The sequence below is a fragment of the Pteropus alecto genome, unplaced genomic scaffold, assembly GCF_000325575.1.
Source record: "Pteropus alecto unplaced genomic scaffold, ASM32557v1 scaffold23, whole genome shotgun sequence".
Lineage (NCBI taxonomy): Eukaryota > Metazoa > Chordata > Mammalia > Chiroptera > Pteropodidae > Pteropus > Pteropus alecto.
This window is the reverse complement of record NW_006435837.1, coordinates 2,065,646-2,085,699: the sequence shown is the minus strand read 5'-3', so window position 1 is coordinate 2,085,699 and position 20,054 is coordinate 2,065,646. Positions and strand designations below refer to the sequence as shown.

Genomic DNA, 20,054 nt, shown 5'->3' with positions numbered 1-20,054 from the left:
AGTAACATCGAATTTTTGTTAAGTTTTTCCATACACACACACACACACACACACAGTAAAAGAATTGAGACTTTTTTTTTCTTGAGCTAGCAAATGGAGATTTAATCTCACTTAAACTCGAGATATCAGAAGCCATGAATTAGTATAGCACAGATCAAAGTTTAAGAGAGTAAAAGTCTGAGGAGCTTGGTCATGAGCATGAAAGGGACAACATCGATTAAAGGGTTTAAGCCAAAGTTAATCTTAGCGTAGTTAGGATAACTTGTGTCTAATGTAAGATTTTGGATAATTTTTCTTCCTTGTTTTTTCATCCCTCATTAGAGAGAGAAGGATTTTATAGATTTCATTTAATTTTCCAAGTGAAAAATAACATATATATATTTATACACACACATACGTATGGCATGTATACCAAATCAGATATTTGAAGATTATGTTAACCTATTTTATTTATAAATTCTTGAATACACAAAGCAATTATTTAATTCAGATTTGATAAGAGATTTTTTGGAGAATAAAAAGAATTGAATTAGTAAACTTCCCTATATTTTATATCTGAACACTAAAAATAATAGAAAATTGTGAATTGTAAATGTGGAATAAAGTTATATGTTATAAAAGTATATATATATTCTGATGAGATAGTTACAAAACATGTTTCACTTTGAGAATTAAATAATTTTCTATCTTTATTGTAATACAAAATGATTTTTTAAATTTTCTCTCTATATTTTAACGTATAGTATTCTAAATGTTCAAAATATACCTTCAAATTAATGGAATATAAGGGATAAGAGTAGAATTCTACTCTCTAAAATGTCAAATTTAAGGAATTAAGTGAACAGATTTATTAGTATAGATATTTAAAGCATAGTTACATAGTATCATCGGCTTCAAACCTTTGTATATAATATCCTAAACAATAATGTTGCCTCTTTAGGATGAAAAAGCAGAAGGATTCATCAGCCTGCCTGAATTTAAAATTGATAGAGCCAGTGAATGCCGCAAGAAATAGTAAGTTGATTTTATTGGGGAAGAGGGAGAAAAGAGAAGGCTTTTTAAAATTTTTCTAGCTTTTAAATTACATGTTGCTTGTCTAATGCTTTCAAATTGAGGTAATAAGAAAGCATTTTGTGGGCAGAAAATTGAAGTTTTTACTGATTTCTGTCATCGTGGCAGAAGCATTATTCATGTGAACTCAGGTTAGATGTTGAGGTAATTTTACCCATAAAAATGATTTTGTTCTAACTTATTTCCCAATTTGAAATAAAATAAATGTACTTTGTTTTCTTTTGCAGTGCATTCAAAGCCTGTCATCCTAAAATCAAAAGCTTTTATTTTGCTGCTGAGCATCTTGATGACATGAACAGGTAAAGTGTACTTAAATTTCAAAGTACTTAGAAAGTCAGCAAGGCTTAGAATTCTAAGTTTTCCACATTAATACTTAGGGAATCATGTTGCTGAAGTTTCTAGATCGATCTGTTTAAAATAAAATATAACCATACCAAATTTTAAAGAATAATATTTAAAAAGTCAAAATAAATTCATTGACTGTCAAGTTCACCAAAAATGTGCCTGAATCCAGGTATAGGCTCAAAAACAATGCAAAAAAATATATTTTTTTAAAAGTCCATTTCAGGAATATGTCTTCAAATTTATTCCCAGGTGGGGAAAAAAGATACCCACAAAAAAAGCTGACTTTTCCTAGTGCTGATTTTTATGACAGAACATCCATCTCAATGATTCAGGCCTAAGCAAAGTCAGTATTTCTTTCTGTCACCTTACTTTTATCATTGGTCAGGACTGTATAGCCAAGTGATTAGATAGCTATGCGGTTATTAGGTGGCTCTGGGAAAATATATATATATATATTCTTTTTCTATCATCTACAACATTGTGCTTTGTGTTTCCACTTTACCTTTTATGAGTTGGATTCTTTCTTCCTTTTTCTTTCCTTCCCCCTCCCCCTTTTCTAGATTCATAGAAATTAGATTGAAGATGAAAAATTTTCTTTATAGGGTTTTAGCAGGCAGTGCATATTATGTATATAAAACCTGCTGACAGTTAAGGAGGTTATATATAGTGGCCAAGAGCATGGACTTTGGAACCAGACTGTCCAAATCCCAGCTCTCCTACTGACTAGCTGTGTGACCTTGGACATAGATCTTGACCTCTTTATGCCGAGTATTAACCCTTTTAAAAAATGGAGATAATAATGATTTCCACCCATAAGACTTTTGTGAGGAATAAATAAGCACCCATAAAAGCCTACTAAATCTTAAGTGCTATAAAATGTTTGCTAGCAATATATATATTCCCTTTACATACTTTGGACTCTTATCTCATTTACCTTTCTTTGTGTTTCTCTTAAAAATTAGTATCCAGATATTTTTAAGCACAAAATTCTACAGCATCATAAATGTGCTTGAACACACTAAATGAACTCTTAAGTAATCTTGTTCTTTGACACTTGGGAGTACAGGCATGGTTATTCCAAAGCAAGGATGTGAATACAAGGAAATGGCAGGGAAAGGTGTTGAGAACACTTGATAAAATCTTTTATTATTGATAATGGAACCGAGCTTTTCATGTAGTTTCTATAATGTTCCCTTGATTAATATGTTACCATTCTTGAAATTTCACACTAGACAATCAGAATTTGGAGAGCTTTTTCTCCTTAATCTGTTTTCAAAATGAAAAATGTTTTTTCACATGACATGGGAGGACTATGTCGTTCTATTTTGTGTTTTAATAATTTTATATTCTACTGTTCTAATTATTCACTATCCATTTCACTACATGTTGAGCTCAACGCCCTTGGAAGAAATATGAAATGTTCACATCATGACCGAACTGAAACTAAGTAGTATATATGAGCATATCCTACCTTTCAAGATGAATACACTAGAACAGTCACCTCCATCTAAGAATTAATGTGATTTAATCATCTGCAATACATGCTAATCAGGGTCTTCTTAGGCTTCAAAAATAGCCTGTTCAAAAATGCATTTTTATGAACTGTAAAGCCATTCTTGTTCTGCATTCCCTACCCTGTGTTAGCAATAACTTCAGAAGTGAGTGATGTTACTACTCTTCCCTAATACTGCAATGGACATATCTGTTTCAGGATACCACAGAAACTAAACCCAACGCATGTGTTTCACCTTGTTCCTTTTTCTAAGCAATGGGTCAAAGACAAAATGAAGCTGATCAAATATATCATCTACACATCATATGTTTAAGAGTGCACTACAGCCTTCAGAATTAAATTGTCCTGAAATACTGAATCTTTTTTAAAATTTAAGTATAATGTACTTTTATTGTTTTGCTTTGCTTTAAAAAAAAAAAGCATATTCCTGATGTCTACTTTCAATAGGCAAGTTTAAAAAAAAAATTACTCATTACTAGAAATGGAGAGAGTCAGTGCTGGAAATATTCATAGAGAATTAGTAATAGGGAGAGACACCCTCCAACGACTCGATTCAGTAATCTGATTGTTATATAACAGCAAAATGACCTGGGTGCTGGTTCATTCTATATATAATCTTTTAAAGACATGTACCTAAGTCTTCAAAAGATGATATACTTATAATAATTATAATTATACTAATTGAGAGGGGGGAAAAAGATAAGAACCATGGGAGAAATGTACAAATAATAACCAAATAGAAGTTAGTGAGTCCTCAGAATTACAAGGACATATGTGCTGAGATGATAAGGAATATATAGGCCAAATGATATGGTAAGGTACTGAATTTAGCCCTAATATTAAAGAACTTCCCCATCAATATGTTTGAAAAGATTCTAAATTTAGTACTTGTACCCCTGACCACTTTATCTTAAAATAGCCACCCCCCATTCCCTGGTACCTTTGATATTCTAATTTTTTACCTTGAATTTTTTTGTAATACCCTTGCTCCTGCTTGACATATGTTTATTTGTATCCCCGTGTATTGTCTGTCTTCCCTCCTAAGATAGGCAATACTTTGAAGGCAGACACTTTGTTTTGTTTATCTGTTTCCTCAGTGCCTAGAACAGTACCTGGCACACATGGGCTCTGAATAAATTGACTCATTAATGCATCTCCTGTTCATAATAGCCTATAATAGCCTTTATCTGGTTCTTTTATAATTTCTAAAGCGTTACCATATGTATTTAAAACATATATTGCTAGTTGTGACAGGATCTGATAATGGGAATGAAAAAGTAATCCTTAAATTTAATTTTCTTGTATAAAGTCTGTGTTTATATCTACATACACATACACAGATTCATATATATGTGTAACCATATATACATGCATATACCTATACCCAAATCTATGTGTATACACACACACACACACACACACATGTAGAATATTAAAATCTCACCTTCTATTTTTCAAGCAGCTGCAAGTTTGATTGTGAAATAATTTGCAAAAACACTTTTGAGCACCCTGCCACCATCCATCTGTTTCCTCCTCAGAAATGAGTATTGAAACATTAAAAAAAGTTTCCAGTTTGTGAAATCTGTGGGAAGAAAGCAAAACATCATTTCTCAAGTATTCTCAGACTTGTTTACTGAATTCATTTGGCCTATATATTCCTTATCATGTCAGCACATATGTCCTTGTAATTGTGAGAACTTATTAACTTCTATTTGGTGATTATATTTGTACATTTCTCCCACGGTTCTTATCTCTTTTTTCCCTCTCAATACATTATTCTGTGTCAGTTACTGACAACATCATTGGATTGTTCACTATGGGGCCAATATCTCCTAACTTACATTTCTTGTTTTAAAGAATTGGTGATATGGTAAGGTACTGAATTTAGACCTAATATTAAAGAACTTCCCCCATCAATATGTTTGAAAAGATTCTAAATCTAGTACTTGTACCCCTGACTACTTTTTCGTAAAACAGCCACCCCCATTCCTTGGCACCTTTGATATTCTAATTTTTTACCTTGCGTTTTTTTTGTAATACCTTTGCACTGCTTGACATGTTTGTTTGTATCCCTGTGTATTGTCCGTCTCCCTCCTAAGATAGACAATACTTTGAAGGCAGACACTTTTTATCTGTTTCCTCAGTGCCTAGAACAGTACCTGGCACAGATAGGCTCCGAATAAATTGACTCATTAATGCATAAATATCTCCTGTTCATAATAGCCTATAAATACCAAATCATAACTGCAACAAGTGTATAGGTAGCTATACATCTTCTAGATCAGGGATTCCCAAACCCCTGGGCCACAGACCAGTACCAGTCTGTGGCCTGTTAGTAATTGGGCCGCACAGCAGGAGGTAAGTGGTGGGCAAGCTTCATCTGTATTTGCAGCCGCTCCCCAGTACCAGCATCACCACCTCAGCTCCACCTCAGATCATCAGGAGTTAGATTCTCATAGGAGTACCGGTCCCCAGTGTCAAAAAGATTGGGGATGATGCCGTAAGGACAAATTTACCTAAGGCTGCACCAATATTTTGTATTGTTCAGCCTATCATAACTGTGCGCAGTGGCCTGAGTTTATACACACACTATCTAAAGAGTTTTTATTATGAACAGAATTTTTCTTCCTAAAAGTAGTTTAATATTTCAATTGTCTTAGGAAATTTAGCAATTCTTAAGCTCATTGAAAGCAAGAATTATGTCTTATTCATTTTTGTGCCCCCAAAACATAGCTCATTGTTCAGTATATAGCAAACAATAAATGTTGAACTGAAAAGTTAAGGAAGCTTCTTTTTAGTTTCCTGATTTATCTTAAAAAGATCTCATTGTTTTTTAGACTTCTGATAAAATGAAATTTCAGTGATATTCTTTAAAGTAGTAAATATGAGATACTGGATTAAAATTCAATACTGAACATTCTTCTAGTGGTATTATCATTTTCATCCAAAAAGGACCGGGGCAATCTTTTCCAAGAGTACTAGGATTTGCCTTGTGGTACAAATTCAACCCCTTTCTTACTGCAAATGACCTATAGACTAGGTTTGAATTTTGACCTTTTTACTAATGATTAAGTCATTTTTAAAAAGGTTATTTGTCATGATGTTGACTTTTTGACTTACAGTTTATAATTTTCTGGAGCGTGTGTATACATACCATGCTACTGAATTCATCGGATCGATCTTTATCCCATTTTTGTTCCAGTCCCTTCTTCACTTCCCAAACATACTTGAGGTGATAATTACACTGTAGATTTTGTCGAAATTAAGTTGGGCTATAAGTGACTGATTCTTAAAATTAAAGCTTCAATGTCCATGGATGTGATTTTATCTATTAGAGACACAACTTTCCTCCCTTTTCAAGATGCTCTAAGTGTCTGATGCACAGTTAACACTACTTGGCATAAATGATGAAATATATGAATTAGTTCGCAGAATGTCATCTTCAAATTAACAGGGGAGATAGGCTCTTAGGAGAAAAAGTTCCCAAATACATCTTTTTCTTAAAAATATATTTCAATCAGATTGTTCCAGAGTTTAATGATATTAGCTATACTAGTGATTGCAGACTTACTCAGGCTTGTTTGGAAGATGGTTCTTCCTTAACTTCTGATTTCAGAAAGTATATGGATCATAGCTCATAATGATCAATGGGAAATTGTCAGATTACTTTAAAGATTTTGTGATTTACTAATCTGATGCAGGGTAAACGGTTGAAATAATGAATACTGGGAGTGACCTGGCAGGACAAAAGAAAGAGATTGAAACAACTGTTTGCTTCAGACAGTCCCCTACACTGGCAATAGTAGCACTACTGAAAGAGGAAAGAGCTAAGATTTATTTTTAAGTTACTATTGTTCATGGAATTAAGTTTTCAGGATCTAAACAAAGGTTAAAATTGTATATGCTCATTTGATTTTGGAAAACGTAATACCCTTGTATTTAGAGACAGATTCCTGAAGTCCTCCCAAGGTGTTTTTCCCCTTGTATCTTTAAAGTGAAATGAGCTTCATCAAAACTTGTATTTCAAAATAAAACTTATTTTGACAGGCAAGGTCTACAACTTTTTCCCTAATCTGGATAAGTTAGATCTGATATTGATTAAAAATCTCTAAAGGGGCATTTGTTCTGAAGAACAAAAGAACAGCAGAAATAGTTAATATCTGTAACATGAAGGGTTTTGAGATGACCAAAGCCCTATTAACAGATTTACCCAAGACTTTCCTATTAAAATGGCATCTTTGGTGTGGGAGCAATTTGTTACAGCAAATTATAGCTCATCGAAGACTCCATGTGTCAAGAGTAGTAAAGAATACGTGTTTTATGTAGGATTATTTCATGTATTCTTAAACATCTTGAATATTTCTAAGATGTAAAGTATAAGAAATTAAGTTGCAATGTTACTGAGTTTGATTTTTTTTTTTTCAGATGGCTTAACAGAATTAATATCCTGACTGCAGGATATGCAGAAAGAGAGCGGATTAAGCAAGAACAAGGTAAAGGAATACATTTTTTTTTTTACAATTGTGTTATACTTTTTTTTCTGCTGTTATCCTGTACAGTGATTCATTGTTATCACTTGAGAGAAAATGTATATTTTAGTTTGTGGTTATTTGTCTTTTGAGCACTTTGAATCCAAACCATAGCATCTTACAGGTAAGGTTTAATAAATTAAACAAATAGGGAATAAATTCTCAAATTTTTGGAGCAGATAATATGAAGTTCTCTTCTGTTTGTTGCCATCTCCCTCAGTCTATTTCCTATGGAAGAAAAAAAATTCTTAAAAATTAAAAAGTCTGTAATTGCTCCTATATATTGACCCAAGTCTAGGTCCTTGGTGTTGAGTTTTATTCTGTTTAATAGTCTCATAAACTTTTAAGTGGCCTTTTATGTAAAGAGCTCAAATGAATTATTCCTTCGTCCATAAATTATCTCATTCATTTATGTTCTTTACTTCTGTTCCTGTGTAACTCTGTGATCTGATGGAACTTGCCTTGGTATTAACCTCAGATTTAGGAAACACGTGTCATGATACAGAATTAATATCGTAACGAAAGCTGTGGTCACCATTCCAATGTAGCTTTGCATTTCCTAAAGAGCGTTTGCTGTACATCACTTGGAAGCATAAATAGTTTTTTGAAATTTTTGAGACATTCCACAGATTGGTACCCATACAAACATAGTTCTAGTTGCGTATCCAGTGGCTATAGCCTGTTTGTTGATGTGGAGATTCTAAAAACCTGTTTCCTCACAGAATAAAAACCATAGCCAAAACTTTTAAAAATATCTGAAAACTAAAAGTTAAAGACATATGAGGAAAATAACCAGATTCTAAAACTAATCTGTCGGCAAATGTTTAGAGCAGGGGTCAGCAAACTTCCTGTGAAGAGCCAAATAGTAAATATTTTAGGTTGTACAGGCCATAAGGTTCCTGTCGCAACTACTCAACTCTGCTGTTGCAGCATGAAAACAGCTGTAGACACATGAAGGGGCATGGCTGTGCTCCAATACACTTTATTTATGGACACTGGTATTAAATTTCATATCATTTTTACATTTGGAAAAATATTCTTCTTTTGCTCCTTTTTAACCATTTAAAAATATAAAGCTGTTTTTGATTCACAGGCCCTATAAAAACAGGCAGAGCACCTCATTGACCTACAGGCCATAGTTTACCAAGCCCTGGTTTAGAGCCACCGGGTGAGGGAATGAGGATGGGTGGAGCAGTGCAGGGTGAGGAGGTAGGACAGAAAGATTTCAAATAGCAAAACATGGTTCCTGACAATGGGAATGTATAATCTTGTTGAGGATCTCAAAAAGACACACTTGAAACTGCTTAAGAAAAATTAAAGAGGAACATAAAGTAAATCAGTACTCATTTTTACATAATATGCAACTGATTAAAGAAAATTTGCTAAGGAGGTGCAAAAAAAATTTCAAGCCAGTGAAGGAGACAGAATTAATGAATAAATACTTATTGGAGAGAATTATCATTGAGGGTGATGTAAAGTCAGCAGTGGAGAGGGAGAGAAGATATTTTATTCAATATTACATGTTTTTGTGTAAGGCCTTCAACTAGCACCATATAAAGGTGAAATAGGTACCCGTCTTCCTTGAAATTATATTGAATTCTAGTAGAAAAGATACTCTTAGGACAATACAGAAAGTGAAATGTAAGAAAGTATAAATCAAGTTTCATAGGTATGAGACAAGAGATTCCTTCCATATCAAGAGTGGGAAAGGCTTTCTGTTGGCTCTATTATCTGAACTGGCTCTTGCAGGAAGAGAAAGATGTGGAGTCAAGGAGATAACAAAATGAAATATTCCTAGAGTGGAAGCAGCATGGGTACTTCCACAAATAACATGGAAGCCATCTTCATGACATCAGTATGCACAGGCAAACCACTGCCAGGACGAGTTTCACGCTAGTTATTGAGCCCAATTTCTTCACTGTTAAAAGTTTTCCTCATCTTCATGCTTCAACTTAATTTATAGGCCTAAAATTGTGTTATGAGTGCTAAAAAAAAATACCAGCCTCCCTTTTCAAGTTTCTTTAAAAGGCATAAAACTGTTCTTCAAAGGTGCATATAGATCTATTTCTGATCTTGTTAAGATGCAAGAATTAAAAGTGTAGGCAGTGTACTGCTAGGAAAATGAATCTGAAAAAAGTCAATTTGCGTGAATAAGGAAGCTTGGATTTTTAGGCTTAACTTCTGTATTTTATCACTTGGCATTACTTGGAAGCTGAGCATGGTCTTGATTTTAGTGAATTTCCTTTGTACTTGGTATTAGATAACTAAATTTCATTATGGATGAAAGAACTGGTAAGTTATATTACACATGCAGGCTCCAAAAGGTATTCGTTCTGTGGATTCATGCTGCCCTGGTCTGTCATGTGAGTATATATTTTAATGCCTACTGGAGTATGGTAGACAATTATAGGCAGAAGCTAATAGTTACAATTTGGGTCTCTCTTTCTAATGCAGTGCAACCGGAATCTCTGTAATAGTTTGGATTTCCACGTAGAGTGTACGTTCCTCGAACACTCTAACATAGGTCAGAAACGTAGACTTCCTACCTTCTGCATGAGCAGGACTCTTGGTATTCTATATAGAAAACTACCAGATGCCTGTGTCTACTCCATACTTCTATGGAGTTATTTGACATCTCCTGAGTACCACTCTCAGTACTGACGTTAAACTTCATACAAAATATAGCTCTTTGAAAATTGGTAATATTTCACAAAGATGCAAAAGAATAACTGCCAGGCACTATTTCTATTTAAATACCCAGTGCATCTTAGAAGTGACTCTTTCATTGACTTAAATGAAAGTTTAGTGCAAAACTGTCACTCTCTGAAACATTTGAGATCTTGCTTCCTGGCACTGCCATCAGTTTTGGCTCAAATAAACTCTTATAAAAAATCAAAAAAAAAGTTTAGGGAATTACTGTCTTCAACTACAGAAGTGTAAAGAATGTGAGGTTCTCTTTCATTATTTGTTGTCATACTTAGAGAAAACAGGGTTGCACTAGATTCTTCCAATATCACAATTTGGTTCATTGTCTGCTAATCATTTTTCTATATTTTTCCACCTTCAAGTCACACATTCATAACACATTATTTTCAATCACATGTAAGGTCTTTGTAGAGCTGTAATCACATAAAAATGAATGAAATATATTGTATTTCTTTGATAGTTCTAGATGAAAAAGTCAATTTTTTTCAAATTATCCTTTTGTGTCAACATGAAAAGTAAACTGGAAAATTTCCTGTTCTACTGATGGCACTGTTTATTCATGATTAGTTTCTTATAAAATTGAATATCACTGCAAGAGACATTAAAAGTATCCATTTATTTTGTGCCAAATTGAGAGCTAAAAAAAATAATAAATTCAATTGCTCCAAGAATGAAACTCAGACTAGTTTCAGCCTCTGAACAACAGAGTGCCTGTAATTTTCCACACAAACCCAGAAAAGCCTGACTAAATTTTCTATGTAGCTTGTTCCCTGGCATTCCCTCTCAAAGACATATAGCTTAGTGTGAGAAATGAAGTTAATTTGCAAAATGATATTTCAGTATTTTCTTGGGCAACCCAAAAAAATTTTTATTGATGGTGCTTTTTAATAAACCAAGCATTACACCAAAAGTAGACTAAAGTTCTTCCTAATTTAGCTGGGAAGAAAAAGTAGAGAGAAACTCTCCCAAGTCTGTCAGATATCGTGATAGCTATAGTGATCTTGATAAAATGATGATTATTTCCTTTCAATGTGCTAACAATAGGACCTCTTGCTGTGCTAGCTCCCCCAAGGTCAAAGAGAAACTCAGCACAGGTGCCAGTTTCTGGAAATAGTGGAAAGGGTAAAAGCAGAGTAACCTCGACAAGCCCACTGCTTGGGAGCGGGATGTGGGAGGTGCTCAGTCCCTTCCCCTCCAACATTAACTTCCCAGTAGTATTTCAAGCTCCCACTAAACTGCCCAACCCAGGCCCCAGAGTTCCAGAATTCACCTTTCATCGCTGGAACTTGCTACAGGAAAAAACTAATGTCTAAGAAGATGAACACCAGGCATTTATCTCTGTGATCTGGGTCAGACTGTCCTAGCATGCTACCTACAAATCCACCCCAGAAGACCAGGGATTCTAACTAATATTTATTGAATGATTTCAAGGTGCAAAATCTCTTAAATATATGTTACTTATTTAGTACCCCCACACACACACCTCTGAAAGGTGGTTACTGTTAGCCCCCTTTTACACATGACAAAACAGACTCAGAGAGGTTAAGTAACCATTACAAGAATGCAGAGATGCTAAGTGGTACAGCCAAGAAATGAACCTATATCTACTCAAGTATATAGTTCATGCTTTTCCCACCAGTATTTGCTGGGTTCGTTTTTGGGCAACTATATCAGTTTATATTTGTGAAACTTAGTTTACTGGCCATCACCAGCATGATCCAATGTGAAAAACAGATATCAAATTTAGATTAACTAGTCTTTGCTTATCTTTTACTCAAAGGAAATAATTACAGTAGGAATAGAATTTTCAGAAACCTTGTATTTTGAGGCCTAAATATAATAATCTCCATTGCTAAAGAATTATTTATAATATCCAGAGTTATTGAGCAGCAGGAGGAGGGGTACTTAAAGAATCATGACTATATGTCACATTAAACATGCCCACTGTGTCACACAAAAGAGTCCCAGTGACTTAGCCCTCTGAGGTTTAGAACAAGGCAAGTTCTTAGTTCAAATTTCACTCCCACTACTTTCTAGTCAGCATATAGTAAGTAAATACTCAATAAATTTAGGTGTACTTATTAATATTAATGAGCAGCACAAATAAAATATATAAAAATATTACAATATGGGAATTCCTGAGTAGAGACGGGTTCCTGTAAAACTATGTGCCATGATTTTTTTGCCAAAACCTGAATATTAGTTAAGGCTTCTGATGGTTCCTTTGCGATATAGATTTTAATAGGAATAAGGAAACTTGTTTTTTAATACATTTACTCTTTTTTTATCATCTGAAATTCATATAGGTAATAGTTCTGGGCTTTTTCTTGTAATCTTACAAAGAATTAATCCAGTGGTTACAGGGTGGTTGATATATTAGTGGAACAGATTCTGTTTATTGGCCTTTGTGCTTTATTTTATTTACTCGACTAATGTTTCTCTCGGAGTTTTCCCTCTTCCCTCTTGCCTGAGGTCTGCCAAGTCACTTTGTCTAGCGGCTTACATTTTCTACCCTTTTAAGTAGTTCTAGAAGATTAGAACTTGCAGCCCACATCAGCAGATTTGCCCTTTTACATTTGGCAAGAATCAGGGTTTGCCATGTGTTTCCAAGTAGAGGTGGGAGTATGGTGTTATAGAGATTTATGTCAGCATGACTCTGAAAACAGTGATTGTTAGATAACCAGTAATTGAAGCCAGAAAAGAGAATTGAGAACATTATTTTTGAAGCTGTTTCTATCTGTGGAGAACTATAGCGATATATGTATTGCTTTTCTTTGAGTGTTCATCTTTAGGACAGAATGAGACCCCTTTAAGAGGCATCATATGACATCATTCATTAATTGAAGCCACAGAATAATTTGGTCTGGAATCTCAAACACCCTAAACCTGATTTGGCTTTTGCAATGTATTTTTCTTAACTCCTTAAAACTGTAGCTGTGTATAATTTCTTGCTTTAAAAAAGATGTTGGAATTAGGTGATTGTACTCTTCCTTCCTCTTCAAAATCCAGCTAAACATAAAAGTCGGTGGGTCTGAGGTAGGCAGTGCTAGGGAGCAGGGTGTAGCAGTGGAATTGAAACTTCCTTTTGTTTGGTATTGTGTGTTCTTGAAAATATGTCTAGAAGCATTTAATGGAATGTCCATGTATCCATGTGTGTGAATTTTCAGATTACTGGAGTGAGAGTGACAAAGAAGAAGCAGATACTCCATCAACACCCAAACAGGACAGCCCTCCACCCCCCTACGATACATACCCACGACCTCCCTCTGTAAGTTGCCAACAGGAATGTACTTAATATAGCATCAGACTCTTTGACATGAAACATCCCTTTGTATGTTTAAAAATTATGTAGTGAATGCATGTCAGACCTCAGGTTTCTTTTGAGGGGGAAAGAAAATAGGAAGTCTAAAAGCAATAAGGGAAAAAATTTAAGTATACAAAGAATATATAATCGATAGAAATAGTCACCACAGATTCCAGGCATAATAAATATCTGACCAGTTTAATTACAAAAACATACCAGAGTATGTCAGAGTAGCCTTTGTGGAAATAACAACAAAATTTTTTTTTTCTTAGAAAGAGATACATAAATTGACCTTATCTATTCCACACTAATAAAGTTCATTCCTGTGTCCTTTAGAAACAACTCTTAAAAATTAATATTGTATCCATATTGAACATGTTTTGGCACGTAGCTTTGTAGACAGAGATGGCATCTGGTTTAATGTATGTGTTTATATGGTGCTCCAGACTTCTTAAACCTGTGTAAATTATTCTGTGCATAGACTGTACTTTGATCTTTCAGTAGGGTAAACAACTCTCTTGGTTTGCTTGGGACTATCCCACTAAATGTCTGTTTTGTATCAGAATTACTGAGAGTGTCTTAAAAGTGTCCCAGTTTAGACAACACATTGTATGGTACCATGAGAGTCAATTCTATTTTGGGATTGAGACGTCCATATAGGAAGTAGAAGCTGGATTTAGCAGACAATAATTCTACCTCCATATCACTCCAGTAGATTTTTCATAAGAAAAGTGCTGTGCAAGCTGTCGATATAATTCTAGGCCACTTCTCAACCTTGACTGTGTGTAAGAATCACCTCTGGAACATTTTAGAAATGCAGATGCTCAAGCCTAATCCAGACATATTAAATCAGAATATCTGGGCCTGCAAACAGCCCACTGGACTGGACTGTGAACTTTTTGAGAACATGGACACTGTTCTATTCATCTATATATCCTCATGGCCTAACTCAGCACTGGCACTTACTTATTAAGTGCTTAATGAATATTTTCAAAATAAATGAATGGGTACTTTTGGCTAATACTAAAAAGGAAGCCACATTTTTAATAAAAATATTTAATGACAATGTCTCTTATGTAAGAACAGGAAGAAAGTGGAAAAATGCAGAATTGTTCCTATCTGTATGCACACTTCTTTAATAAATGCAGCAGTTTACCGAGTGCAACGGAGTGCAAGGATGAGGTATAGAAATGGAATAATGAAGTCAGTGACAAGATAAAGTTTTATATCATATTTTCCCTCTTTCTCTGAAACATCAGGGTCTGATTAATTCCTTTAAAGTATTTATAAAAGAGGAGGAAAGGGAAACTGCAGCTTCACCAAACAGCTCTTTAATCATAGCAACATGAATTTTAAGAATGAAACTATTCACATTGTTCTAACATGTGGGAAGATAAAGTGCCCACAGAAGACACCACAAAGCTTCTCCTTTACCCAGAGGGACAGCATGCACTTTCACCTCAGGCATGCTTGTCCTGGCCACAGCCTCAGCCCCATTCGCATGGATCACGTTTAACCAATCTGGCTTCTCGAACTGCTGGAAGAGGGCCTGGGTTGATATGTTGGTCACCAAAGCTAGAGTAGGGCTTGTCCCAGTAGCCAGTAGCAGTGTCTGCAAGTCTTTTACAGCATTCACTTGATGCCAGTCCTTTTTCTTGTTTGTGTTTTGTACTATAATACATATTCCCAAAATTTAAATTCCAAGGATAAAAATATGCCATTTTTATTTTGTGTTTATGTACCTTGAATTGCTTGTGCTTAGGGCAAATGCTAATTCCTATCAGAGTATAATCTCATTTCGCCTACATTTTTAACTCTCTAGAAAGTGCCACAGAATTGACAAGACCATAAGACAGTTTTTCCGTGGCACCCATAGGAACAGATTCACCTATGGAGAAGAGGAAGGGCTCTGTCCGAATAGAGGTGCTTTCTTTTCACATCCCAAAGCCTCTCTCCTTAGTCTCATCCCCAAACTCCATAAATCTGGAAATATGAATTGAGCAACAATTCTTCAGATTTCAAATGCATAGAGATTTTAAAACCTTGAATTTTTTTATTAGTTGCTGAATATTTCTTACATTAACACTCATATTTTCTTATACTTTCATTGTTGTTAAAATTTTGCATTAATATGCCAGGTTTTTCATGAGAGCCTGGTATAGCTGCATTTCAATACATCTACATCTAAGTCTTGTAAAATGTCATCTGGGGCCTAACTTTGAGATGTCTGAAAACTTGACTAGTCATTAACTGGACTACTAAATGTTACCTGGTGGGAATTGAATGTGTTCCTTGGTGATAAAAGTGGTCTGTTATTTCTGTGGGGACTGATCGAAGGCTCCTTTCCACAGATGAGTTGCGCCAGTCCTTACGTGGAAGCAAAACACAGCCGGCTCTCCTCCACGGAGACCTCTCAGTCTCAGTCCTCCCATGAAGAGTTTCGTCAAGAAGTGACTGGGAGCAGCGCCGTATCCCCCATTCGCAAGACAGCCAGTCAGCGCCGCTCCTGGCAGGATTTAATTGAGACGCCCCTGACAAGCTCGGGATTACACTATCTTCAGACTCTGCCCCTGGAGGATTCTGTCTTCTCTGACTCCGCGGCCATCTCCCCAGAGCACAGGCGGCAGTCCACCCTTCCAACTCAGAAGTGCCACCTACAGGATCACTATGGGCCGTACCCCTTAGCCGAGAGCGAAAGGATGCAAGTGTTAAATGGAAATGGGGGCAAGCCTCGAAGTTTTACTCTGCCTCGAGATAGCGGGTTCAACCACTGCTGTCTGAATGCGCCGGTTAGTGCCTGTGACCCGCAGGATGACGTGCAGCCCACAGAGGTGGAGGAAGAGGAGGAGGAGGAGGAGGAGGAAGGGGAGGCAGCAGGGGAAAACATAGGAGACAAAAGTAAGTATGTTGATGGAGATTCTTAGCCTGTGTACACAGAGTCCTAATCTTTCAAACTTCTTATTTTAAGAAAATAGAATTTTGTTTCCCTTTTTTCTTAAAATAATGGTCTTGCTGCATAGGAAGTTAGGTATCCTTTGGTATCCTACTTTCACAACTTAAGCAACTTGGGTTAGGGGCGGGGAAGATGAGTAATGAAGCCTATATCCCAGGACACCCATAGCTAGAGCAAATTACTTTTTTCGCCAATTACCCATTTGCCTTTTAAGGTTAATGGTATTCACTTCTTTTTCTTCCTCCTCTTATCCACTTCTCACTTACATGCATCATGCCTTTGGTCTACAGTCATGGCCCCCTGAGTCTGGGTTAAGAAACTATAAATGCTTCAAGCAGGGTGTTAGCAAAACCTTGTTCGAAAAATACATACACACACACACACACACACACACACACAACTTAAAAATCCAAGAGTTTTTTCAAGAAGAAATTTCACATAGAATTTCTGTCAACTCCAAAAGGCCTAATTTATGTCTAGAAACCAATTTTCCAAAAGCATCCATTTATTTTCTTAGTATGTATATTGATGGCAAAATTCAATTTATGTGAATCAACTCTTAAGAAAGACAAGTCAATTAAGTAATCTCTGTCTTGTTGGAATTTAAAATATGTTTACTAGTTACAAGTTCTTTATTTAACATGCCATACCAAGCATCTGTTTATAACTAATGTGATATGCCAATTCAGAAATCCAGGCCAGTTTAAGGGAAAGGCTCTAACTCAGTTTAATTTTACTTAGAAAATCTAGATCTGGCTATAAGTGCTGAACATTAAATACGAAAAAGAAGTATAGAAGTAGTATAAAACTGTTTGCATCAAAATGGTCTGGGCCAGTTAATACGGATGGCCTGAGCCAACCATGATGAAACCACAGTTACTGGTTTGGTTTCACTAGGGCATTAGACTTCTCTTTTTGAAGGATACAAATGGACTGTATCCTTCAGCCTATTATGTGAGTATATAAGACTTTGATTACAGTATATATTTGTGTAAGTTCTTCATCACAACTGGAAACAACTCAAAGCTCACAGCTTACCAGCAGCCAGGAGCCTTATATCAATAGCAAGTCTGGCTCATTTAAAACGAGGGTCACTTTGGCTATTATTAACAAGAAAATACAATGGACTTCCTTTTATGTTATAGATCTTTATTGTATTATTTAATGGGAGTTAAATTATAACTTCTACCATCAAAATATGAGTTGCTTATAATAAAATTCACGTTAAACCAGTTTCCATGTATACTTTAGCCATAATCTCCATGAAAAGCATTATAAAAGGTATACTTTTGGTGCAGGAAAGGTAATTACTATCTATTACTATTACTTGCCACGTCCTTCCAACATTCACATTTATTACAGATTATGGAAGAGTCGCATAGAAGAAATATCTAGGAGCTATGTTAGGCCTCTTTAGGAGTTCTGGCAAGCATGATAATACATTTTTAATATGATGATTATCAAGTTTCTTAAGTTATTTTCTAAAATTTAACTAAAGATGAGTTAGAAACTTTATTTTGATGCCATCCACGTACTACACAACTGCTATAACTAACTATGTGAGGTTCATTCAGTATTCTACAAACATATTGGGGAAATTACTTCATCTCTGCCATTTCAAAATAAATTGTGTTGAAATTAGGTGCAGCTCTCTGAAATAGAGAATTATGCTCAGGATATATTCCATGATTGCCACAGGTGGGAGTTATTGATGCTGTCTTTTTCGATTAAGTTCGTCCTGGTCATTGTGTAAGGGAGGACAAGAAGCGAAAAACATGTCCCAGGACCTGAGAGGAAAGCCTGAGCCCTTCTCCCCCACCACTCCCCGCCCCCACCACTTTCCTTCAGGCGTTTTTAGGTTGATGACTTACAATTTTTTTTCTTCCCAGGGTCTCTTTTTGCTTTTCTGTTTATTGGATTCATTTTTAGTCATACTGATGCACACGCCTAAGTTGGTGGGGTTTTCTTTCATGTTCCCAAATGAACCAAGGGGGTAAATTATTCAGTACTTTCCATCTTTTTCAGTGGGTTCTTCCTTTAGTGGAATAATTGTGATGAGGCAGAACAGCCCTAGGAAGTGTGTCAGTAAATTTGATATTGTACATTTGTTCTTTACAATTCAATTTTGTGGAGCAGTCCATGCTATTTCAGTTGGCTCAGCTTCACTAAAGGTGGCTGTGTACTTTCTTTAAGAGTCCCATTTCTTTCTGGTTATATTTCCGTAAATCTTGCCACTTGATGTCTCAGTGTCCTTCAAATCATTCTCAACAGAGCACTGCTTTTCATGCCTAGAAGATGCTTCTTATTTAATGGAATGTATATCTGTCTTCCTAATGATAGTTCCTCTGCATTACTGTTTCTAATATTTAGGAGTGTGCAATTTGATGAACACTTCATTTGGGAAACATCAGCTCTAATATCAGTGTTGTCAAAAAAATCTTTAAGGCCTAGATAAGGGGTGTCATGTTCATGACTGCCCTGGGTTGATCTTTAGGAGTAAATGTTCCAAGCTGCTTATTCAAATCAAGCTGCTTGGTGTTATGTCAACAGAATAAAAAGTATACCAGGAGAGAAGCTGTGGCCATCCCATCAGTCTCAGAAGTACAGCACACCCTCCAATATGGAGCACTCCCTATGCCGCCGCACGGGTCAGCAGGCAGCCATGCTAGTTAGAATCAAGTCCAACAGCCATATGTCACTAACTGTCCTGCTCAAGGCCAGTATTCAGTTTGACCTACTAAAGTGAATTTGCACTAATCAAGTACAGACCTGCAGAAGAAGTAAGTTTCATGTCTCTGGCTCCAAACATGTTTTTCAGTTTCCCAAGAAATTAAAAATAGAAAGTGTCAGGAGAGTGGGCAGAAGGAGTAACGGGAGAAAACATGAAAATATAGCCTGTTTTCTGCTTTAAGGGTGAAGAATTATATCATCAACCAAACCCCATTCTTATCATTTATATTTACCTTAACTTTATATAATATAACATATATAGTCCTTACGAGTTTACAAAGCAATCTAAGAAGCAAAGGGTACCTAAATCTGTGATGTAGATGGTTTTTCAATTTCCTTATAGATGTGGAATTTGGCCCTGCTTAGGAAGTGTAAATTTAGCTTTCTTTAGAATAGACTTCAGTCTATGTTCTGATTGAACTTTCATCTTATTTTGAAATTCAGTTATTTAACTGAGTCATGCTGATTTTTCTCAGGCTGAACTCATTTTTGTCTAAAATAGATGGTACTGAAAGTACACAGATGAGACCTGCCTTGTTTTCTTTTGACAGGAAAAGTCAGGTTGCATATTAATTATCCTGACCTACTTCACTGGCATTTGGGAGAAGATAAGTAATTTCCTATTATCCCAATTAGCAGTTTTGAAGCTTACTGAGGTGTGGGGCTTATAATACTTCAGTTAAACTAAATTATAAATTATGTCAGCCTATGCAACTTTCAAGGAGTATAAATCATAAAACTTTGGAACAAAATATAAAGATATATTTCATTCTGAAATCATCTGCTGTAACACTAGAATACTGTTTTGGTTAATGCAACTTGAAGTCTGCTTGGAATAATTCTCTTTCCTTTGCCATACTAGGCAATTTAGATGTGGTTTTCAAAAGCTTTATCCCTTATTCC

General features: G+C 35.5%; 1 protein-coding gene across 6 annotated transcripts in view; it reads left to right on the top strand.

The window, feature by feature from the left end:
• The window catches only part of CNKSR2 (connector enhancer of kinase suppressor of Ras 2), a 265,996-nt gene that overhangs the window by 208,626 nt on the left and 37,316 nt on the right, over window positions 1–20,054 (top strand). For all 6 annotated transcript variants that reach the window (XM_006911616.2, XM_006911617.2, XM_025046618.1 and 3 more), the window contains 5 exons: window positions 941–1,014; window positions 1,299–1,370; window positions 7,355–7,422; window positions 13,332–13,432; window positions 15,820–16,366. In XM_006911616.2, the coding sequence (XP_006911678.1) occupies window positions 941–1,014; window positions 1,299–1,370; window positions 7,355–7,422; window positions 13,332–13,432; window positions 15,820–16,366 (862 nt within the window). The remainder of the gene's footprint in view (window positions 1–940; window positions 1,015–1,298; window positions 1,371–7,354; window positions 7,423–13,331; window positions 13,433–15,819; window positions 16,367–20,054) is intronic.